The sequence below is a fragment of the Oncorhynchus mykiss genome, chromosome 2 (genome assembly GCF_013265735.2).
Source record: "Oncorhynchus mykiss isolate Arlee chromosome 2, USDA_OmykA_1.1, whole genome shotgun sequence".
Taxonomy (NCBI): domain Eukaryota; kingdom Metazoa; phylum Chordata; class Actinopteri; order Salmoniformes; family Salmonidae; genus Oncorhynchus; species Oncorhynchus mykiss.
In genome coordinates this window covers 87827689-87850937 of record NC_048566.1, presented here as the reverse complement: position 1 = coordinate 87850937, position 23249 = coordinate 87827689, and the positions used below count along the sequence as shown (strand labels likewise).

General features: G+C 43.7%; 1 protein-coding gene across 4 annotated transcripts in view; it reads left to right on the top strand.

The window, feature by feature from the left end:
• kiaa1549la (KIAA1549-like a) overlaps nucleotides 1-23249 on the top strand; it is a 52798-nt gene that overhangs the window by 3922 nt on the left and 25627 nt on the right. For 3 of the 4 annotated variants that reach the window (XM_036958314.1, XM_021575632.2, XM_021575622.2), the window contains exons 2-12: nucleotides 5259-5606; nucleotides 5964-6590; nucleotides 6762-6877; nucleotides 9777-9999; nucleotides 10137-10270; nucleotides 10375-10543; nucleotides 14803-14862; nucleotides 15310-15470; nucleotides 15946-16117; nucleotides 16775-16935; nucleotides 17153-17188. In XM_036958314.1, coding sequence (XP_036814209.1) covers nucleotides 5259-5606; nucleotides 5964-6590; nucleotides 6762-6877; nucleotides 9777-9999; nucleotides 10137-10270; nucleotides 10375-10543; nucleotides 14803-14862; nucleotides 15310-15470; nucleotides 15946-16117; nucleotides 16775-16935; nucleotides 17153-17188 — 2207 coding nt within the window. The remainder of the gene's footprint in view (nucleotides 1-5258; nucleotides 5607-5963; nucleotides 6591-6761; nucleotides 6878-9776; nucleotides 10000-10136; nucleotides 10271-10374; nucleotides 10544-14802; nucleotides 14863-15309; nucleotides 15471-15945; nucleotides 16118-16774; nucleotides 16936-17152; nucleotides 17189-23249) is intronic. The other variant, XM_021575642.2, reaches the window with a different exon arrangement.

Sequence of the window (23249 nt, the reverse complement as noted above, 5' to 3'; positions counted from 1 at the left end):
AATGGGAAAGGAGAGCCGAGTGAGTTCTGGCCTTTTAGCTCATCTAATGAATACTATATTCCATGGAATCAGTGACACTGACCATGTGAGCCATTTAACAAATGTGTTTCCTATGAGAGTCACAGGATCATGGGTGACCTCTATCAGATGAATGCTTCTGATTCCCGAGACGATAATGAAATGGCTTCTGTGCTCACGCCATATGCACCTGCAAATCTCCCACTACAGTAGCTTATGAAACAGCTTTGAGCCACAGCAGGGGACGAGAAAGGGCAAAAAGCATGGCCAGTAGTTCGTTATTGGACCTGTGGAGTCACATTGGTTTGTGCAGCAGTTTTGGCATTTATTAAATAAAAAAATCAATGCATACTTTTATGTTCAAAGTCTATCAATCGAAGTGCTCACGCTTCCCTGGGATAGACTATAGCTAGGGGCTTCGTGATTTACTGTTTGGCCGCTTGAGTCGATATGAATTCATCATAAAAAATAAAATATGTAGGGCCTCCCGAGTGGCGCAGAGGTCTAAGGCATTGTTTCGCAGTGCTAGAGGCGTCACTATGTTTCAGAGGACGCATGACGCGACCTTCGCCTCCCGAGCTTGTTGGGGAGTTGCAGTGATGAGACAAGATCGGAATTGGAGGGGGGTAGAATACAAAAAAAATACAATTTGTATACATGCCCGCCAGTGTGCTGTATGTGAGTGTGTGTGTGTGTGTGTGTGTGTGTGTGCATGCGTTTAACACGTAAGCTACACAAGGTCAGGTGACTGACTGTGTCCTAAATTATTTCTAACATTAGTGCCAGTTCTGACAGTTGATTGTAGTGACAACTGTGAATTCCTCACACGCCATCTGCATTTGAAAGAAGCTATTAGAAATGGATTGAAAAAATATTCTGATAATTACAATTTTGGTTTTAGGGCTACTGTATGCAAGCCAAATGTACACTTGCATTTTCTGTTGAATTATGTACATTTCTTTATGAAAATGTTGACAAAGTATATATTTTTGAATGATCTTTAAGGCATATGCCCAACACTAATTGTAATTAAGGTCAATCATGTCAGTATCTTGTTTTGCCAAAAGGCCATACGCTGCTACTAATTCATTGAGCTTTTAGTGTTGGTCTTGTATGTTTGACTTGCTGACATGGGACATGATATTGTCTGTCTCTGGATCAGTAGGCTACAGAGAACAATTCAACAACAACTAATGCAGAGTGAAACAAACTTTCCCAGTGCTTAGGTCTTACTTCTGGTCCCCTGAGGTCAGTTTCGACTCCTCAGATATGACAAATACATTTTCTCACTGCTCTTTTGGAGGGTGGTGCTGGAAAAGCAAGACGCTCATCTACTTTTAATATGGTTGTGATTACCTGCTGCACCCCTGGGACTTTAAGCTGCTGCTTCATGGCAAATGCAAGTGCATCAAAAGGTGTTTCTTAGGATGCACTGAGGTGAAAATCTCACATGCTCTCCCTTGCAGGAGCTTAGAAAACTCTCAATATTTCAGTCCCTGGTAGCTGTGACGCTTACCAGAAGAGAAGGCTACATAGCCAAACTGAGCCTGACAGAATACAAAATAAACAAGGCCTGTTGAAATCCATGCTCCATCCATTGTTGTTATTCATTATCACTGTCACACAAGCCATCAGGTTTGTTGTGGAAAGTGAGCATGGCAGGATCAGTGTTTGTTTGTTTGCCAAAGTGGATTCAGGGTGATGTAATGGTATTTGCTGTGTCCCCTTTCTGTGTTGCTTTTCATGAGCTCCAGTGCTAGACTAGAGCTCCCCCAGCAACATCACATGACTGTCTTTCTTCTTCAAATCAAAGGCATGCAGCAGAAAGACCAAAGAGCCTCCTCAGTGCCCCTTACAGAGATGATTCTTGGTCATTGCCTGCCTGCCTCACCACAATATGCCCAGATTGTCAACTGCATAATTTTCCACTCTCTGCGCATGTCCTTATGTGGCCAATTTTAAAATTGTTGTGACTCAGAATGTCACACTCTCGCTTTGTTTTTGCTAGACTGCCTGACCTACCCCGAGCCAGAGAATTGGTCACATGACTGTCTTATCTAGTCACATGGGACCCAGTAATGCCTGCACAGATGAGCTGCTAACCTTCTGCATCAGTGACATCACAACCAAGTTGTATTTATCACATTGTGAAAGCATCCTTCACTTGCAATGTGCTAGTTACCTTGTTTACTCCTCCAATGGTTTGCATTAACACCACGCCTTGTTAGTTTGTGGTTTAACTAGGCTTATTATTATTATTCTTTGTGTTATGATAATTCAGTTGTACTAATGCTTTTATAAAAAATCTTCAAAAATATTTTGGGTACTACCAATGTATGTATCATTAAATGACCTTTAGGAAATATTGCAGACTGTGGCTTTAAGTGTGTGACAACTGAAGTGCCAGAGTATGTCCATCATATTCTCCCAGGACCCAGGAGTGTGACCACTGCAATATAGGTCACACACAGAGCCTGGGCTCCAACAACACAGGAAACAGAATATGGCACATTGTTTGCTCTGAATCTATTTTACAGCTGTCTTTACCAGCCTGTATGCAGCACTGTCACGTCATTGGCTTCATTCAACCCTCTAAAAATGTTTAATACCCTCCTTAATCGTAAGCTGTGCAAAGCTCAGGCTCTGGTTTGACTTTTAGTTTTGCATTTATATGAGTTAGCGCGCAGTAAATGGAAAGGGTTTACTGCGATAACGTAATACCATGCTCCTATAAGTCTGTTTTCAGCTCTTCATTTCTGGTAATGTCTTACCTGGGAGACAGTGCCACTGTCTTTCAATCACTGTCGCCTATGTGGTTTAATGCTTTTACATTTTATATTCTACTGATTAGTAATATTTCATGACTACTAATTACAGTACTATTTAATTACTGTAAATATAAGATGGAATGGATGGAATGGCACCTCTATAGATGGAATGGCACCTCTTAGAAAGCAGTGTTGTTTCTATGCTGGGTCTACAGATGCATGCTGAGATGCAGTGTGACCTCACTTAGCAGGTGTCTGGTCAGTACCGGTCAGGGTAAATGGAAGCCATTTCTGTTATTCTGTTGTGTTTGACAAACAAAACAGTGAAATATTAGCTGAACTTTCATATAACTCAGAGCTCAAATCTGCCAGCCATACTCCCACTGCTGTATGCCCTCTGTCCATACTTTATGATGACATTTCCTTATCTGCCTTCAAGTAAGAGGACATTACTGTGATAAAACATTTCCAAACATACTCCTTAGACTAGTTGAAAAATAAATGTGTCTTAAATTGGTGTTGCTTCGCTAAATGCAATACAATATGGTACATATTTTGTCATTTTTCATATTCACGTTTCTTATGTTTTCCTATGTTTTGCTTGTGGAATAAATTGCTCTAATCAGCATTTAAGGTGACTATTTAATTGTTGCCTTTGGGCCCTGTAGTCTTCCTGAAAAACACTGTAAAAGTGTTATTTACTCTGTACTGTAGATGCACTATTTAACCCAGCAAGACAGATGGACACTATGAATAGTTTCAGGAAGTGTGTATCTGTCCATCCTGTTGGAAAGATGTCACTCCATGGAAAGCACACCACATTGTCTCAATGGGTTTCATTTCACTTGGACATTTCCCCAGCGCCCCCTCCTCACCACCTGCGCCTAGGATGGTGATGCACCACGTTTCCTGCCCGAACGGATCAGTGTTCTGAATGGGCAGAGCTTTTTCATGAACCCCAGGATGGCTGGAGCAGTCGTGTTGTCAAATGAACCCAATTGCTGTCCACTGCCATGGCTCATACCTCTCAGTGAACTCTCAGTGCTTCTGATGGAGGGCCCCATATGTTGCACCCTGTCAGAGCAGGTGGCTTTCTGTGGGGGTTAGGATAGATATGGAAGAGGTCTTCAGTTTGTCCTGTCTTGAAGACACCAAATGCTGTCACACTCACACTTCTGATCTTATAGGGTATTTTAGAATGAATATCTACTGGTAGGGTTGGCAATAAAGAATGTGCAAGCTCATTGTCATATATATTCATGGAGTTCTTTTGATTATTGATTTATCAGAGCTTTTTATAGGATTAATTGCTGCTAGTTCTTGGTAGATCCATTGTTTGAGATTAACAGTTCAGTGAGTAGAGTTAATGGGAGACAGAGGGATTGCATCCTGGGAAATTTAGGCACAGGCCTGGTTGTACAAAGCCCGCCTGATTTGGAAATCCTTCCTTTTAAATGAAACAATCCTCCGATGAATAAGTTGAGAATGTGGGGGAAGTTCAGAATGGAAGTACTGTACAAATGCGCTCTGGAGATTTGCCAGTATTTCACCGGCTGCCTTCCAGAAGACAATAAACCCTGCTAGCTGCCCAATCCTCATCGTTCACTTGTACTGAGGAAAGGTGCCTTTGAAAACACCACCACTGTATCAGCACAGAATCCCAAGCTATAGCTTTCACTCGTAGGTTGAGATATGTTTTTAAATCACAGCAGCTGCTTACGTGTGTCCCAGATATGTACTTAACATCTAAATCTATTCCCTATGCTTATCCTGAACAAAACATAAGTGACCTACTTTAATTTTTTTTTTTTTACCTTTATTTAACTAGGCAAGTCAGTTAGGAAAAAATTATTATTTTCAATGACGGCCTAGGAACAGTGGGTTAACTGCCTTGTTCAGGGGCAGAATGACAGATTTGTACCTTGTCAGCTCAGGTATTTGAACTTGCAACCTTTCGGTTACTAGTCCAACGCTCTAACCACTAGGCTACCTGCAGCTCTAACCACTAGGCTACCCTGCCGCTCTAACCACTAGGCTACCCTGCCGCTCTAACCACTAGGCTACCCTGCCGCTCTAACCACTAGGCTACCCTGCCGCTCTAACCACTAGGCTACCCTGCCGCTCTAACCACTAGGCTACCCTGCGACAGTGGGAACTTAATGTTCCCACTGTCACAGTTTCATAATGATACTCCTGGATGACTAAGAAGTGTTTGTGTCCTCACATGTTCTGCTCCTTGGTGTGAAGTCTGTTTCTCCCTCCCTCATGTTGTTGACAGGAGGGCACGGCCAGGCTTCGTTTTGAATAACAATATTTCATATTTTCAAGATGTAGTTATAGATTGAGCCGATGTTGATGAGAAACATGAGAGACAGTCAAGACGTCATCATCAGGCCTCTGGGATTGATGAGTCAAATAGAGAATAAATGCGTTCCTCCCTCGTTAAGTCCCATCTCTCTCTTTGTTTTTCAGATGAAGGGCACTACAACGGGTCATCAGGACATGCAGCTTTGCCTCAGGACCCAGCTGTGCCCTCTAACCTCTCTGCCAGGGCAACGCCAATGAAGGATTGGCTCCTGGGCGCTCTAGCCGTGCCCACAGACCCATCAGGGGCGACAGCAGAGAGCACCAGAGAGCAGCCAGGGTTCTCCTCTGTACTGACCCTGCTAGCTAGCTCAGACCAAGAGCCACAGACCCCAGTGCAACCATCAGTACTAGCTAATGCCTCCTCAGCAATCAACAATGACAATCAAACAGCAGGAACAACAGATCCTTTGTCGTTAGCCCCTGTAGCCAACAGCACCTCAAACACCAGCTCAGGTAGGACCCATGTTCAAACAGTCATCCACACCATCTAATAGAAGAATAAAAATATCATACGTACAGCCTCCTGACTGTGGTTAAAGTCTACAGACTAGAGATTTTGTTTCCTTATCCATCATCATGCTCTGCACATTCATTCCCTCAAAATCCACCATTTAATTTTATTTTGGTCCAGCTCAGTTCCACATCATCCTGCCCCACCCCCTCCATCGTCTACCTCCCCGGTGCCTGCTGCCTCTCCCGGTCTGACATCATCCTCAGAGTATGAGACATCATCAAAATGGGGACATTATTCACCTGATATGAATTACCTGATGTGACATCATTCAAACGCTGTTTGTTGTCTCATTGCAGAGGAGGCGGTCAGCAGTTTGCCTGCAAACCCAGATTTACCAACAGTCCCAGTGTCCTCTCTGGCCACCCTGGGGGAGGGCGACTCCACCCTCCCAGACAATGTGACTAGTCCTTTCTCTACTCACACATGGAACACCACTAAACCTGCAAGGGCTGACAACAACACCACTATACCATCCACCACAGCGGCACACACCAACCCAACACCAGACACTGTGACCAATGACAGTCTACAGCTCACGACTGTGACCACCACAACCGTCACGCCCCTGACCGTGACCACCACAACTGTGACACCCCATACCACGACAGCTTTGACCACAGAGGCGGTTACGACCATACCCCGGACCACTACGACCCCACAGGAAGTGACCACCTTCCAAGAAACTACATTGATGACAACCACAACTGACCCACCCACCACGGCGACGACAACCACAAGTGCTCCCACTACCACGAACGCTCCCACTACAAGTACAACTACCACTGCACCGACCACCACTTTGACTGTCCCCACCACCACCACAGAAACCACCCCGGGACCAACCACAACGGAATCTCCTCCCATCAGTGCTGAAGAGGAACGTCAACCATGTAACATCACTGAGAAGACATGGGTCAAAACAGGTATGGGCTCTCAGTTTGAACAACCTTTTACTAACATACACTGTGTTGTTTCTTTGAGTTGTTACAGTATCTTTACAACCATAATAAAAGTCCTCTGGTTCCTTCCAAAGGATGTCCCATCCTTCACATCCAGAAGACTGACACACCTCATGTATGTGTTTTCCTCCACAGTGTTGTCTATGCAGTTGAGGAGGAACAGGCTTGATATCATTGTGAGGCAGAATCTGTCTAAAGGACTCACCCATGCTCTACAGAGGGCCTTCAATGACACCAATGTTTATGTCCAGGTCAGTATTGTACTGTACTCTGTGTTCGGATGCTGTTACTGCTGTACTGTACCTGGAGAACAACATGTACACGACCGTTCTAAAGTTTGGTGTCATTTAGAAATGCCCTTGTTTTTGAAAGAAAATTATTTTTTTTGTCCTTTAAATTAACATCAAATTGATCAGAAATACAGTGTAGACATTGTTCATGTTGTAAATGACTATTGTAGCTGGAAATGGCATATTTTCTATGGAATATCTACGTAGGCGTACAGAGGCCCATTATCAGCAACCATCACCCCTGTGTTCCAATGGCACTTTGTGTTAGCTAATCCAAGTTTATCATTTTAAAAGGCTAATTGATCATTAGAAAACACTTTTAGACTAGTTGAGTATCTGGAGCATCATCGTTTCTGGATTCGATTACAGACTCAAAATGGCCAGAAACAAAGAACTTTCTTCTGAAACTCGTCAGTCTATTCTTGTTCTGAGAAATGAAGGCTATTCCAAAGTGAGAAATTTCCAAGAAACTGAAGATCCTGTACAACGCTGTGCACTACTCCCTTCACAGGACAGAACAAACTGTCTCTAACCAGAATAGAAAGAGGAGTGGGAGGCCCCAGTGAAAAACTGAGCAAGAGGACAAGTACATTAGAGTGTCTAGTTTGAGAAACAGACGCCTCACAAGTCCTCAACTGGCAGCTTCATCAAATAGTACCCTCAAAACACCAGTCTGAATGTCAACACTGAAGAGGCAACTCCGTATGCTGGCCTTCTAGGCAGAGTTCCTCTGTACAGTGTCTGTGTTCTTTTTCCCATCTTAATCTTTTATTTTTATTGGCCATTCTGAGATATGGCTTTTTCTTTGCAACTCTGCCTAGAAGACCAGCATCCCGGAGTCGGACTTCATTGTTGCTGTTGAGACTGGTGTTTTGTGGGTACTATTTAATGAAGCTGCCAGTTGAGGATTGTGAGGCGTCTGTTTCTCAAATACAACATTAACAATGTCTGCACTGTATTTCTGATCAATTTGATGTTATTTTAATGGACAAAAAAAATGTTTTTCTTTCAAAAACAAGGACATTTCTAAGTGACCCCAAACTTTTGAACGATAGTGTACATCAAATATAGTATGTGCCATAGTCCCGTTCAAATATTGCATCATCCATCTTTGCGCTGTTGTAAAAGCATTTGGTATTAGTTATTATTATTATTATTATCATTTTTGCATATACCACTCCTCCTGAGACACCCTTGGAGTGTGGAGTCACGGCCAGGGGCCAGCCATTATTAAAGGCGACCCTGGAGCAATTAGGGTGAACTGCCTTGCTCAAGGGCACTTCAACAGAATTTTTTTCACCTAGTCGGCTCAGGGATTCGAAAACAGCGACCTTTTGGTTACTGGCCCAACGCTCTTAACTGCTAGGTTGCCTAGCTGTTACGAATGTTGAGATGGCCACTTCTAAAGGAACTATAGTGAGTGTGTTGACTTATTCTTCCTCTCCTCTTCGCCCTATTATTCATGGAGTCCAATCTCTCACTGTGATAGCAGAGACTGAAGTGACTAATGATAAAAGGATTTCAATAAGATAATAAATGGTCTCTTGAATTGTGGATAGGCGTTGCATTATAGAGGCTGTTAAGAGTATGTGAAGAGAAAGACTCTTATGGACCCTACCAGCTGAATGACTACAACTCATTATTACCAGCGTTTCCTCTTTGGAAATGTCCATTATTCAGCTCTGATTCTCTCTGTCTGTTTCTCTCTGTCTGTTTCTCTCTGTCTGTTTCTCTCTGTCTGATTCTCTCTGTCTGATTCTCTCTGTCTGATTCTCTCTGTCTGTTTCTCTCTGTCTGATTCTCTCTTTCTGATTCTCTCTGATTATCTCTGTCTGTTTCTCTCTGTCTGATTCTCTCTGTCTGTTTCTCTCTGTCTGATTCTCTCTGTCTGATTCTCTCTGTCTGTTTCTCTCTGTCTGATTCTCTCTCTCTGTTTCTCTCTGTCTGTTTCTCTCTGTCTGATTCTCTCTGTCTGTTTCTCTCTGTCTGATTCTGTGTGTCTGTCATATTCTCTCTGTCTGATTCTCTCTGTCTGATTCTCTGTCTGATTCTGTGTGTCTGTCATATTCTCTCTGTCTGTTTCTCTCTGTCTGATTCTCTATGTCTGATTATGTGTGTCTGTCATGTTCTCTCTGTCTGATTCTCTTTGTCTGGTTCTGTGTGTCTCTGTCATATTCTCTCTCTCTCTGTTTCTCCCTGTGTGTTTCTCTCTGTCTGTTTCTCTCTGTCTGATTCTGTGTGTCTGTCATATTCTCTCTGTCTGATTCTCTTTGTCTGATTCTGTGTGTCTCTGTCATATTCTCTCTCTCTGTTTCTCCCTGTGTTTTATTCTCTGTTTCGCTCTGTGTGTTTCTCTCTGTTTCTCCCTGTGTTGTATTCTCTGTGTGTTTCTCTCTGTTTCTCCTTGTGTTTTATTCTCTGCGTGTTTCTCTCTGTTTCTGTCTGACTCTCAGTCCTCATCTCTCCCTGTCTTGGTCTCTCTTTCTCTCTCTCTCTCTCTCTGTCTAACTGATGGCTGACTCAAGTTTAAGTCCATTGATTTCCTGCCTGTGCTGTCTGTCTATCTGTCAGTCTGTCTGGGGTGTGATTCAGTGGCTGCTACTCTATCCAAGGCCTCCTCTCCTCTCCCCATCAGAACCCATGTATTATTAGTGAGCCTGGAGGTGATCAGCGGGAGACATCACAAACACCAGCTGTATAGTTAGTGTGTCTGTGGATAGCTAGCTAACACATACTGGTAGAGACTGATGAGGAGTGGGTGGTACTACAAAGGACCAGAGACACTAGCCTTGACCATTGCCATCGTATTGTCTGTTAATGATAGCGATCAAGATATTAACAACATGTTTTCACTTCTCAGATTGAACGGGATCTCTGCAGCCCTCATAATGTCACCCTTGGGTACTATGTAGCCAGTGGGAAAATGGTCTACATCGCATCTGTGGTGGTGGAGACAGTGAAGGCTTATGGTTTTGACAAAGTGCTAGCAGACATCCGGCAGCACAGTCCTCTGGTGATGGCTGTTCTGCTCCCTGTGGGCCCCTGGGCCCCTAGCCTCAGTGTCCATCTGCAGCTCAAAACAGGTATGGCGCATCAGGAACAACACAGTGACACTGCTGGATGATGTGACCATGATTGTAGACAATGTTGTACTGTGCTGTTGTGTACTGTAACTGAATGTGCTGTGCTGGTATATTGATTGGTGCTCTGCTGTTTTTAGTTCTCAGGTTCGTAGGTCCAGCGGACAGCATCAACTCCTGCAGTTTTGTTCAGATGATGGAACAACGGCTGGAGAATGCGTTTGAGGAAGCTCAGGACAAAGTGATGGAATCTTACAGCGGGCTTTCTGTTGAGGTACATTTATGACTTGGGATCATATTCAATCACACACAATTAGCATAGTTGTTTAGAGTGTTGTATTTACTTCAACATGTCTGGTTTCGTCTGTGTTTGTTCAGATCCAGAGCACCTCCCAAGCGATTGGCTCTCCTGCCGTATCTCTGGTCTATGTGGTCAAGAACCAGGCCGCGATCCTGAATGGAACCGTCTCCAGCGGTCTCCTGAATCAGCTGACCGCAGAGTTGGTGGGCTACTTCCTCTTCTTCCCGCCCCTTGTTATTGCTGAGCGTAAGTGCCCCACTGCATCATGGGAAGGGTTTGAGTGGCATGTTTTGCCTGGCTTTTTCTCCGAATGTATTTATTTATTTATTTTCTGATACATGAATATTGATGTCATATCCTTCAACGATAGCCAGGGTTGAGGTTAATTCCACAAATTAAATTATAAATCAATTCCCTCTACCTGTAAATTCCATTTAATTCAACTCAAATTCCAGGTCAGTATTTTAATTCAGAGATAATTCAATTAGTCTCAATTCTAATGTTAGTTCAATTCCAAGATTTCAATTCCATGTTCAATATTATCTCCAACAATTCCTCAAATTCCAATCTAATTGAATTGCCTCTTTTCTGGCTTTTCTGGCTGTCCATGTCGCTGTTCAGACTACAGTGCCTTGCGAAAGTATTCGGCCCCCTTGAACTTTGCGACCTTTTGCCGCATTTCAGGCTTCAAAGATAAAGATATAAAACTGTATTTTTTTGTGAAGAATCAACAACAAGTGGGACACAATCATGAAGTGGAACAACATTTATTGGATATTTCAAACTTTTTTAACAAATCAAAAACTGAAAAATTGGGCGTGCAAAATTATTCAGCCCCTTTACTTTCAGTGCAGCACACTCTCTCCAGAAGTTCAGTGAGGATCTCTGAATGATCCAATGTTGACCTAAATGACTAATGATGATAAATACAATCCACCTGTGTGTAATCAAGTCTCCGTATAAATGCACCTGCACTGTGATAGTCTCAGAGGTCCGTTAAAAGCGCAGAGAGCATCATGAAGAACAAGGAACACACCAGGCAGGTCCGAGATACTGTTGTGAAGAAGTTTAAAGCCGGATTTGGATACAAAAATATTTCCCAAGCTTTAAACATCCCAAGGAGCACTGTGCAAGCGATAATATTGAAATGGAAGGAGTATCAGACCACTGCAAATCTACCAAGACCTGGCCGTCCCTCTAAACTTTCAGCTCATACAAGGAGAAGACTGATCAGAGATGCAGCCAAGAGGCCCATGATCACTCTGGATGAACTGCAGAGATCTACAGCTGAGGTGGGAGACTCTGTCCATAGGACAACAATCAGTCGTATATTGCACAAATCTGGCCTTTATGGAAGAGTGGCAAGAAGAAAGCCATTTCTTAAAGATATCCATAAAAATTGTTGGTTAAAGTTTGCCACAAGCCACCTGGGAGACACACCAAACATGTGGAAGAAGGTGCTTTGGTCAGATGAAACCAAAATTGAACTTTTTGGCAACAATGCAAAACGTTTTGTTTGGCGTAAAAGCAACACAGCTCATCACCCTGAACACACCCTCACCACTGTCAAACATGGTGGTGGCAGCATCATGGTTTGGGCCTGCTTTTCTTCAGCACGGACAGGGAAGATGGTTAAAATTGATGGGAAGATGGATGGAACCAAATACAGGACCACTCTGGAAGAAAACCTGATGGAGTCTGCAAAAGACCTGAGACTGGGACGGAGATTTGTCTTCCAACAAGACAATAATCCAAAACATAAAGCAAAATCTACAATGGAATGGTTCAAAAATAAACATATCCAGGTGTTAGAATGGCCAAGTCAAAGTCCAGACCTGAATCCAATCGAGAATCTGTGGAAAGAACTGAAAACTGCTGTTCACAAATGCTCTCCATCCAACCTCACTGAGCTCAAGCTGTTTTGCAAGGAGGAATGGGAAAAAAATTCAGTCTCTCAATGTGCAAAACTGATAGAGACATACCCCAAGCGACTTACAGCTGTAATCGCAGCAAAAGGTGGCGCTACAAAGTATTAACTTAAGGGGGCTGAATAATTTTGCACGCCCAATTTTTCAGTTTTTGATTTGTTAAAAAAGTTTGAAATATCCAATAAATGTCGTTCCACTTCATGATTGTGTCCCACTTGTTGTTGATTCTTCACAAAAAAATACAGTTTTATATCTTTATGTTTGAAGCCTGAAATGTGGCAAAAGGTCGCAAAGTTCAAGGGGGCCGAATACTTTCGCAAGGCACTGTATCTAGCTATACTGGAAATATAGAAATACAAATTGAAATTATTTAAAACTAATCCTGCGGTCCATTTTTAAACCAAGTGCATTAATTCCATTAACTGGGAAATGTACAAATATTGAATTCCAATTAAATTCCAAATTTTTATATATGTTTTTACATTTAAATTATAATTCCAACAGTCCAAACTAGAGGTCGACCGATTATGATTTTTCAACACCGATACCGATTATTGGAGGGCCAAAAAAAGCCGATACCGATTAATCAGACTAGTTTTTAATATTTTTTCATTTGTAAAAATGACAATTACAACAATACTGAATGAACACTTATTTTAACTTAATATAATACATCAATAAAAATCAATTTAGCCTCAAATAAATAATGAAACATGTTCAATTTGGTTTAAATAATGCAAAAACAAAGTGTTGGGGAGTCTCAGAGCGAGTGACGTTTGAAACGCTATTAGCGCACACCTCGCTAACTAGCTAGCCATTTCACATCGGTTACACCAGCCATTAGACTGATAGGCTTGAAGGCATAAACAGCGCTGTGCTTGCGAAGAGCTGCTGGCAAAACGCACGAAAGTGCTGTTTGAATGAATGCTTACGAGCCTGCTGCTGCCTACCATCGCTCAGTCAGACTGCTCTATCAAATCATAGACTTAGTTATAACATAATAACACACAGAAATACAAGCCTTGGGTCATTAATATGGTCGAATCCGGAAACTATAATTTCGAAAACAAAACGTTTATTATTTCAGTGAAATACGGAACAGTTTGGTATTTTATCTAACGGGTGGCATCCCTAAGTCTAAATATGCTTGTTACATTGTACAACCTTCAATGTTATGTCATAATTACGTAAAATTCTGGCAAATTAGTTCGCAATGAGCCAGGCTGCCCAAACTGTTGCATATACACTGACTCTGCGTGCAGTGAACGCAAGAGAAGTGACACAATTTCACCTGGTTAATATTGCCTGCTAACCTGGATTTCTTTTAGCTAAATATGCAGGTTTAAAAATATATACTTCTGTGTATTGATTTTAAGAAAGTCATCAGTGTTTATGGTTAGATAGTCGTGCCACGATTGTGCTTTTTTCGCAAATGCGCTTTTGTTAAATCATCCCCCTGCGTTGCATCGATTACATGCAACACAGGACACGCTAGATAAACTAGTAATATCATCAACCATGTGCAGTTAAGTCGTGATTATGATTGATTGATTGATTGTTTTTTATAAGATAAGTTTAATGCTAGCTAGCAACTTACCTTGGCTTCTACTGCATTCGCGGTACAGGCAGGCTCCTCGTGGAGTGCAATGAGAGGCAGAGTGTTGGACTAGTTGCAAGATTGAATCCCAGAGCTGACAAGGTAAAAATCTGTCGTTCTGCCCCTGAACAAGGCAGTTAACCCACCATTCCTAGGCCGTCATTGAAAATAAGAATGTGTTCTTAACTGACTTGCCTAGTTAAATAAAGGTGTAAAAAAAAAAAAAAGACTGCAAAATCGGCGTCCAAAAATACAGATTTCCGATTGTTATGAAAACTTGAAATCGGCCCTAATTAATCGGCCATTCCGATTAATCGGTCGACCTCTAGTCCAAACAGTCTTATTCAATTTCAATTCCATAACCTGAAGATTGTTGAAATTTGAATGAAATTCAACGTAAATAATCCACTTCATGAGTGTGCGTTCTGAACATGAAAATGTATGCTGTCTTGATTTCAATATACCTGCAGAGTACTGATAATCAGATGTTGAACTCATTTACAAAGGAGATGTTATGGCTGCTTGCATTTACTGTCATCCAGTATCTTGTTGTTGTGCAGAGAGGAGACTGACTAGTTTACTTCATGCTCAACTTCAATCATTTGCATCACCTTCTGGGTGTTTTACTTCACATAATGGGTAATTTTAGCATGAAGGGAAGATCAGATAACATTCTATTTATATTTACACACTACCTCAGGATCCAAATGAATCCTTTACCATTTATTATTCAAGGCTCGTTCGTACATGATTACAGAGTGTCAAACAGAGTTATGAGGGATAAGGTGCCACTGCAAAGTCAGAGGCAACATCCCTGCTGGCCTCCAGCCAGCTGCATAATAGGACAGAAAATGTGGAATTTATCAGGCATGCAGCCTGGCACCCTCTATCTCTCTCTCTCGCTGTCTCTGTCTCTCTCTGTGTGTGTGTGTATATTTGTTCACTCTGTCTCCATCTCTCTCCCCCCTCTTCCTCCACAGCACTAGAATACCACAACCTCAATACATCCACTGCCACCAAGCACTACTGGGTGATCACAGGTAATTAAACGTGTAATTGATTTTCACTAACTGCTAGTTAGTTAATGCTTTGCTCTAATGCTGTGTGTTGTGTACAGTTTTCCCCCAACATATCTGAGCTCCTCTTTCCCCTCTGAATGCTATTGCTGCATTATTTAGAGATTCCGGACATCTGCTTCTGAAAGATCACATCGGATCAGAGCTCAGTGTGAAGGAGGCTTTCTTTTGTGAGAGATCTCTAAATTAGCTTTAGCCTTTCCCTGTACCTTTCTGCTACTGTCATGATGAGACCACAGTGTGCCAAGGTCAGCCTGACAATATAATGGGACTTACAGGTTTTAAATTGAGGGATGAATAACCATACCTCTTTGTCCTCCACTGTCCCTATCCCACCTCTTCATCTCCTCTCTTGTCCTCTTACCTCTCTCTCTCTCTCTCTCTCTCTCTGTGTACTCCACTGCTCTGCAGTAATTCAGGATGTTGACAGCTCATCTCTGGAGAGGAATTATCAGAGCTTTGCTAGTTTAATGGAGCAGCGGCTGGCTGAGCTGTTTTTGGTGGCTGGGCGTCAGGGGAGCCAGGGGAGCCGCTTTAGAAGGGCCACCACTGTTGGGGACTACACCGTCCAGGTGAGGTGGGCACACACACAGGTTTTATGCTCACTCACCGATAAACAACCTCTGTTTTATGTTGACTTGCCAGAGTTTCACAATTTTTTGAAGACCCACAGAATTTCTATTCTCTCGTTTATGTTTTGCCACAGATGAATTGTTTTATGTAAAGTCACAGATGATCCGTTTTTATGAGGGGGAGAGAGCTCATGTAATGGATGTTGATCTCTTCCATTTAACACCCCCCTTCTTTATGGCAAGCTTTAATCACAGCCCTTGATTAAACCGTTATGATGTATTATGGACATAAAACATTTGATCTATAATAAAATCAGATTATTTCCACTGATTCATATTAATCCCACGTGTGGTCCCGGAGTGCTGTTATTTTCAAGTGTTTGCCCCTTCAGATAACATCAGTCTTATTATTGTAATAGCTCTTTTATGCAATATGACAGCACTGAATCCACCAATTTGTGTTGTTCTTGTTTAGATGGTTGGTATTCGTCGGCTCCCTGGGCCAAAGAATCCTGCCGAAATGACCTACTATGCCCAACTGAACGGTGCCCCCATAACTGGCACCACTGCAGCCAAGACTCTCAGTACCTTGGATTCCCAAACCATGGCTCTAACCCTGGGATACTTTATCCAGCGCCAAGCCGATCGTAGGTTATCTCCACATCTTTACCAAACAGCTGTAACATTATTATCTTAGATGACGTGTATAGAACTAACTTTTCAGTCAGTCACACAGATGGATGCACACAAGTAATTGCAGTATATTTTTGTTTTGCTCAAACTGAAACACATATACAGTGAGTGTACAAAACATTAAGAACACCTGCTCTTTCCATGACATAGACTGACCAGGTGAAAGCTATGATCCCTTATTGATATCACTTGTTAAATCCACTTCAATCAGTGTAGATGAAATGGAGGAGACAGGTTAAAGAAGGATTTTTAAGTCTTGAGACAATTGAGACATGGATGGTGTACAGTATGAGTGCCATTCAGAGGGTGAATCTTCAGTTTTCCGTTTGTATTAATAATGGTCCACCACTGAAAGGACATCCAGCCAACTTGTCAACATGGGCCAGCTTCACTGTGGAAAGCTTTTGACACCTTGTAGAGTCCAAGGTGGGGGGCTGCAACTCAATATTAGGAAGGTGTCCTTAATGTTTTGTCTACTCAGTGTATCTGTCTCATAGACTGTTGAATAGCTAAGTGCCTCAATAATGACATAATGATTGCAAACAATAACACATATTGATAGATGGTGTGGGTGGGTGGTGTATCTATTTTATCTCCATGATTTCCGACAGCTGTGGTAAAGGTCCCGCCGGCCAATCTGTGGATCATGGCCGTGCTGACGCCTGTTGCCCTGGTGATGGTTGTTGTTGTCATGGTCACCGCCATCCTGTGCAAGAGGAACAGGGTCATCTTCAAGACGGGCGCTTTCAGGAGCTTCAAAACACGCTCTAAGGTGAACTTTACATATCTCTTAACATCTTAATGTGCAATTCAAAGAAATGTCACATCTGGGCAAGTCTTGGCACTTTATCTTGTGTTCGCTCAATTACTTATAGCCAATGGTGATGGATGCTCAATGAGCATTATGGGGCCGAAATGAGAATCCAGATGGTTAATGTGCTGGAATCGAATCCTCAGCTAAATGTCCCTTTAATTGTCTTCTTATTTAGACGTCCTATCGGAGGGAGGGCAGTTATCACCACCAGGTATTGACTGAGTGTTATTGTCAGTAAATGCATGTGTCTGTGCTTGGGAGAGGACATCCCTCCTTTGTTGGCAGTGCCTCGGGGAAATCAATGGGATGGAGGGGTCTCACCAGGGCTCACCGTCTATGATCAATGGGCCATTCTATACATCCCTGTTCCTTTCAAATGCATAGTAATGATTCTTATCCACCAGGCGTCTTCTCATCCAGTCTCATCTCATACCAGCTAGTGGTTTCATGGTGGAATCCAAGCCATCAGTAATGTTGTTACTGGATTAAATATGGTGCCATTTTGATTCATAGAGATAATGTGGAGGAGCATAAACAAGATCCCCTACCCTAAACATTTCAGATTCATCATGTACCCCGTCGTTCCACAACTCATGCAGCAGCAGAGAAAGTTGGCTGATTTTAGTGTTATTTCTCAACGTCATTCCATCATCACTCCCCCCAGAGAGACAGATGTACTAAGGCATATTTTTGGATGGGAAACGAGGAGCACTAGCTCCAGCTTATGTTGTAGGACAAGGTCAGAGATACACATGATTAGTACAAATAGGATAGTAGGATAGGACTTCTCTCCCAGAAACAAGGCCTGTTTCTATTAGCATAGTGTCTGCTTACTGTATTTACATTTCAGAGTGCAGTGCTTCAAGGTTTGTAAAACTGTTGGTAAACATTAAATGTCACTGGGTTGTTTTGAATGTGACATAAATGATTTAAAGCGTTGCTAAATTGGGAGATTCACGCATGGCGCTGTAAGGCCAATTGTTCGGTCTTTCCTTTTCTGACCAAAGATGTGGCACGCATGCGCAACTACTGAGATAAATATTCTTAGAATTATTTGGTTTATGAATAGCTTGTGCTAAAGGACGTGGTAAATGCGTTGAGTTGAAATCTTTGGCTCCACTACTCCACTGCACATATTTGCAGTTTGTAATGTGTTGGTGTCCAAACGTTCTGGGAATGAAGACAGAATATCAAGCAGAGCCTAACCCACTAGGGAGATAGTGGGCTTCATGAACCTTTAGCCCACAGCACACAATTATCCATCAAAGTGGGACAACAACGTCAAGCTGCAAATCAATGGCATGGCTTCAGTCTGCATGTGTGCTTTTGCAGGAAAAATGTGAATCTACTTCATTGCTCTCCAAATTCACTATGTGGTATAGTCCATCATGTGTCTTCATTTTGAAAGTTTGTGCAATGAAGAGAAAATCATATCAATCATCATTTAGTTGTTCAGAGAGGTTCTACCATTCGTTTTTTTTTTTTTTACACGTGGGTTTTATCAAACCTGTCCCCCTCTGTCCCGTGACTCCATCAGTACACTGAATGAGCCCAAGTCAAAACACAGAATCCGTTTTTGGGCGATTCCACGCCAGTAGGAGCAGAAAATATTTTTGGTAACCCAGATTGTTCTGGCAATTCTCACATAGAAACTTCATTCGGAGGAAGGATTTTTGACATGTTTTTAACATTTGTACCACCATTTCTTTATTTGTTTTATCATGATGAACGTGGACCTATACATGCCTCCTGTTAGTCCCTATGATCTGTAAACCGTGCATGATACAGGCAACATCTTGATGTCATTATACTCCTTATGTTCTTAAACATGGAGTACGTCTTGATTCTGAAATATAAACATTTCACATGAATTTATTCCACATGAAACATATTCATATTAATATCTCAAAATGACCCCTATTAATTTAGCTAGTTTTAAGACATATTGTTTGGAATAATATACTCTACAAGTACATCACATTTCCAGAGTGGGCTCTCTGCTAATTCGGAAGGTATGATCTATTTTATGAACACCACCAATACAGTGAATGGAAAACGGGAACTCCCTCTGCTTGTGACTTGCAGAATGTGCAATCCTAAAGGAGTGCTGTGATTGGTTAATGACCTATAATGTCAATATCTGTGTATAAAATCATTAAAAGTACCAGAGAGTCACTCTGGAAATTTGACCTGTTTGAAGAGTATATTGTTGCAAACAAAATGTCAGAAATAAGCTAAATCAAGAAGGGTAGTTTTGTGATATTGATATTTGTAATATTGAATAAATGAAGAATCTAGACATACTCCATATTTTAGAACACACTATAAGGAGTATAATAATATAAATGGCACCAAGATGTTGTCTGTATCATTTACGGTTCACAGATCATAGGGTCTTACAGAAGGCACCACCCTAGAACAGTAGGTCTGAAAAGAGCCTAAAATGACCACTTTCTCATGATTTTCTTTATCATTTTTTCCAATTAAGTTTCTATGTGAGAATTGCCAGAACAATCTAAGATACAAAAAATATTTTCCGCTCCTTCTGGTGTGGAATCGCCCCTTTGTCAAATCCATCACTGTCACGCCCTGACCATAGTTTACTTTGTATTTTCTATGTTTTGATTGGTCAGGGTGTGATCTGAGTGGGCATTCTATGTTTCATGTCTTGTTTGTCTATTTCTATGTTCAGCCTGATATGGTTCTCAGTCAGAGGCAGGTGTTCGTCATTGTCTCTGATTGGGAACCATATTTAGGTAGCCTGGGTTTCACTGTGTGTTGGTGGGTGATTGTTCCTGTCTATGTGTTTTCACCAGATAGGCTGTTTAGGTTTTCGTTACGTTTATTGTTTTTGTAGTGTTTGTGTTTAGTGTGTTTTTTTTCATTAAACATGAATCGCAATCGACACGCTGCATTTTGGTCCGATCCTTGTTCTACCTCTTCATCAGAGGAGGAGATAGAAGAAAACCGTTACAGAATCACCCACCACCAACGGACCAAGCAGCGTGTCAACAGGCAGCAACAGCAGCGTAAAGAGGAATGGACATGGGAGGACGTTTTAGATGGCAAGGGCTGTTACACTTGGGAGGAGATACTGGCTGGAAGAGATCGCCTCCCATGGGAACAGGTGGAGGCACTTAGGAGAGCAGAGGCAGCCGGAGAGAGGAGCCGGCGATATGAGGGAACACGGCTGGCAAGGAAGCCCGAGAGGCAGCCCCAAAAATTTCTTGGGGGGGGGCTAACAGGGAGTATGGCTACGCCAGGTAGGAGACCTGGGCAGACTCCCTGTGCTTACCGGGGGGCTAGAGAGACCGGACAGGCACCGTGTTATGCAGTGGTGCGCACGGTGTCTTCAGTGCGGGTGCATAGCCCGGTGCGGTATATTCCAGCTCCGCGTGTCGGCCGGGCTAGATTGAGCGTCGAGCCTAATGCCATGAAGCCGGCTCTACGCAGCTGGTCCCCAGTGCGTCTCCTTGGGCCGGTTTACATGGCACCAGCCTTGCGCTCGGTTTCTCCGGTTCGCCTGCATAGTCCAGTGCGGGCTATTCCACCTCGCCGCACTGGCAGGGCGACCGTGAGCATTCAACCAGGTAAGGTTGGGCAGGCTCGGTGCTCAAGAGCTCCAGTGCGCCTGCACGGTCCGGTTTTTCCAGTACCACCTCCACACCCCAGCCCTCCGGTAGCAGCTCCCCGCACCAGGCTTCCTGTGCGTGTCCTCGGCCCAGTACCACCAGTGCCAGCACCACGCATCAGGCCTACAGTGCGCCTTGCCTGTCCAGCGCTGCCAGAGCCTCCTTTCTCTTCAGCGCTGTCGGAGTCTCCCGCCTGTTTAGCGCTGTTAGAGCCTGCCTTCTCTACAGCGCTGCCGGAGTCTCCCGCCTGTTCAGAACTGCCAGTTAGCATAGAGCTGCCAGTTAGCATAGAGCTGCCAGTTAGCATAGAGCTGCCAGTTAGCATAGAGCTGCCAGTTAGCTTAGAGCTGCCAGTTAGCTTAGAGCTGCCAGTTAGCAAGGAGCTGCCAGTCTGCATAGAGCTGCCAGTCTGCATAGAGCTGCCAGTCTGCATGGAGCTGCCAGTCTGCAAGGAGCCGCCAGAGCTGCCAGTCTGCAGGATGCCGCCAAAGCTGCCAGTCTGCAAGGAGCCGCCAGAGCTGCCAGTCTGCAAGGAGCCGCCAGAGCTGCCAGTCTGCAAGGAGCCGCCAGAGCTGCCAGTTAGCATGGAGCAGCCAGGGCCGCCAGTCAGCATGGAGCAGCCAGGGCCGCCAGTCAGCATGGAGCAGCCAGGGCCGCCAGTCAGCATGGAGCAGCCAGTCAGCATGGAGCAGCCAGTCAGCATGGAGCAGCCAGTCAGCATGGAGCAGCCAGAGCAGCCAGTCAGCATGGAGCAGCCAGAGCTGCCAGTCAGCATGGAGCAGTCAGTCAGCATGGAGCAGCCAGAGTTGCCAGTCAGCATGGAGCAGCCAGTCAGCATGGAGCAGCCAGAGCTACCAGTCATCATGGAGCAGCCAGAGCAGTCTGCCAGCATGGAGCAGCCAGAGCTGTCAGTCAGCATGGAGCAGCCAGAGCAGCCAGTCTGTGTCGACCAGTCTCTTCCAGATCTGCCAGTCGTCCAGACTCTTCCAGATCTGCCAGTCGTCCAGACTCTTCCAGATCTGCCAGTCGACCAGACTCTTCCAGATCTGCCAGTCGACCAGACTCTTCCAGATCTGCCCGTCGTCCAGACTCTTCCAGATCTGCCCGTCGTCCAGACTCTTCCAGATCTGCCAGTCGTCCAGACTCTTCCAGATCTGCCAGTCGTCCAGACTCTTCCAGATCTGCCAGTCGTCCAGACTCTTCCAGATCTGCCAGTCGTCCAGACTCTTCCAGATCTGCCAGTCGTCCAGACTCTTCCAGATCTGCCAGTCGTCCAGACTCTTCCAGATCTGCCAGTCGACCAGACTCTTCCAGATCTGCCAGTCGACCAGACTCTTCCAGATCTGCCAGTCGACCAGACTCTTCCAGATCTGCCAGTCGGCCAGATTCTCCCAGATCTGCCAGTCGTCCAGATTCTCCTGGATCCGCCAGTCAGCCAGGATCTTCCAGAACCGCCAGCCAGCCAGGATCTGCCGGATCCAACCACCTGCCTGAGCTTCCTCTCAGTGCTGAGCTTCTTCTCAGTGCTGAGCTTCCTCTCAGGGCTGAGCTACCCATCTGTCCCGAGTTACCTCTGTCCCGAGCTGTCCCTCTGTCCCATGTTATCATTGTGGTGGGTAACCTATTTAGGGACATTTAGGAGGGGGATTAAAACTGTCATGGAGTGGGGTCCACGTCCAGCGCCAGAGCCGCCACCGCGGACAGATGCCCACCCAGACCCTCCCCTATAGGTTCAGGTTTTGCGGCCGGAGTCCGCACCTTGGGGGGGGGGTACTGTCACGCCCTGACCATAGTTTACTTTGTATTTTCTATGTTTTGATTGGTCAGGGTGTGATCTGAGTGGGCATTCTATGTTTCATGTCTTGTTTGTCTATTTCTATGTTCAGCCTGATATGGTTCTCAGTCAGAGGCAGGTGTTCGTCATTGTCTCTGATTGGGAACCATATTTAGGTAGCCTGGGTTTCACTGTGTGTTGGTGGGTGATTGTTCCTGTCTATGTGTTTTCACCAGATAGGCTGTTTAGGTTTTCGTTACGTTTATTGTTTTTGTAGTGTTTGTGTTTAGTGTGTTTTTTTTTCATTAAACATGAATCGCAATCGACACGCTGCATTTTGGTCCGACTCTCCTTCTCACCAAGAAAACCGTTACAATCACAGAGTAGCCTTGTGCAGAGTCTTGGACCAACTCCATGTCTTTATCAGACTGGGCAGATGAAAGGTGACCATTTAGAAAGTCAACGGAATCAAGTGGACAGAGAGGCCTGCCTCTTGCCAGTGAAAAATATCTGTGTTGAGCTCAGCCTTTAAGGTTCATCTGCCTGGTACAGTGTATCAATTTCTCTCCTATTTAGCTGTGTGCTGCAACTATGTGTCATAATACACTTGATGGCACTGAGACTCTTTAATTATTAAAGCTGTGTGCAGTTATATTTTCCCTTCTTATCCACACATGCACTCAAGTAGAAATACATTGAATATAATGTATTTATGTATTTCGTTTTCCAAAAAGAATGCCTGCACCTGAGAGGCTTCATGAAATTAGAGTAATTTGGTTATACAAAGAAACTGCCTAGACCCTGCAGACATTAACAAAAATATAAATCATAAACCAATTACATTTTCCATGTCTTTCCTCCAATAC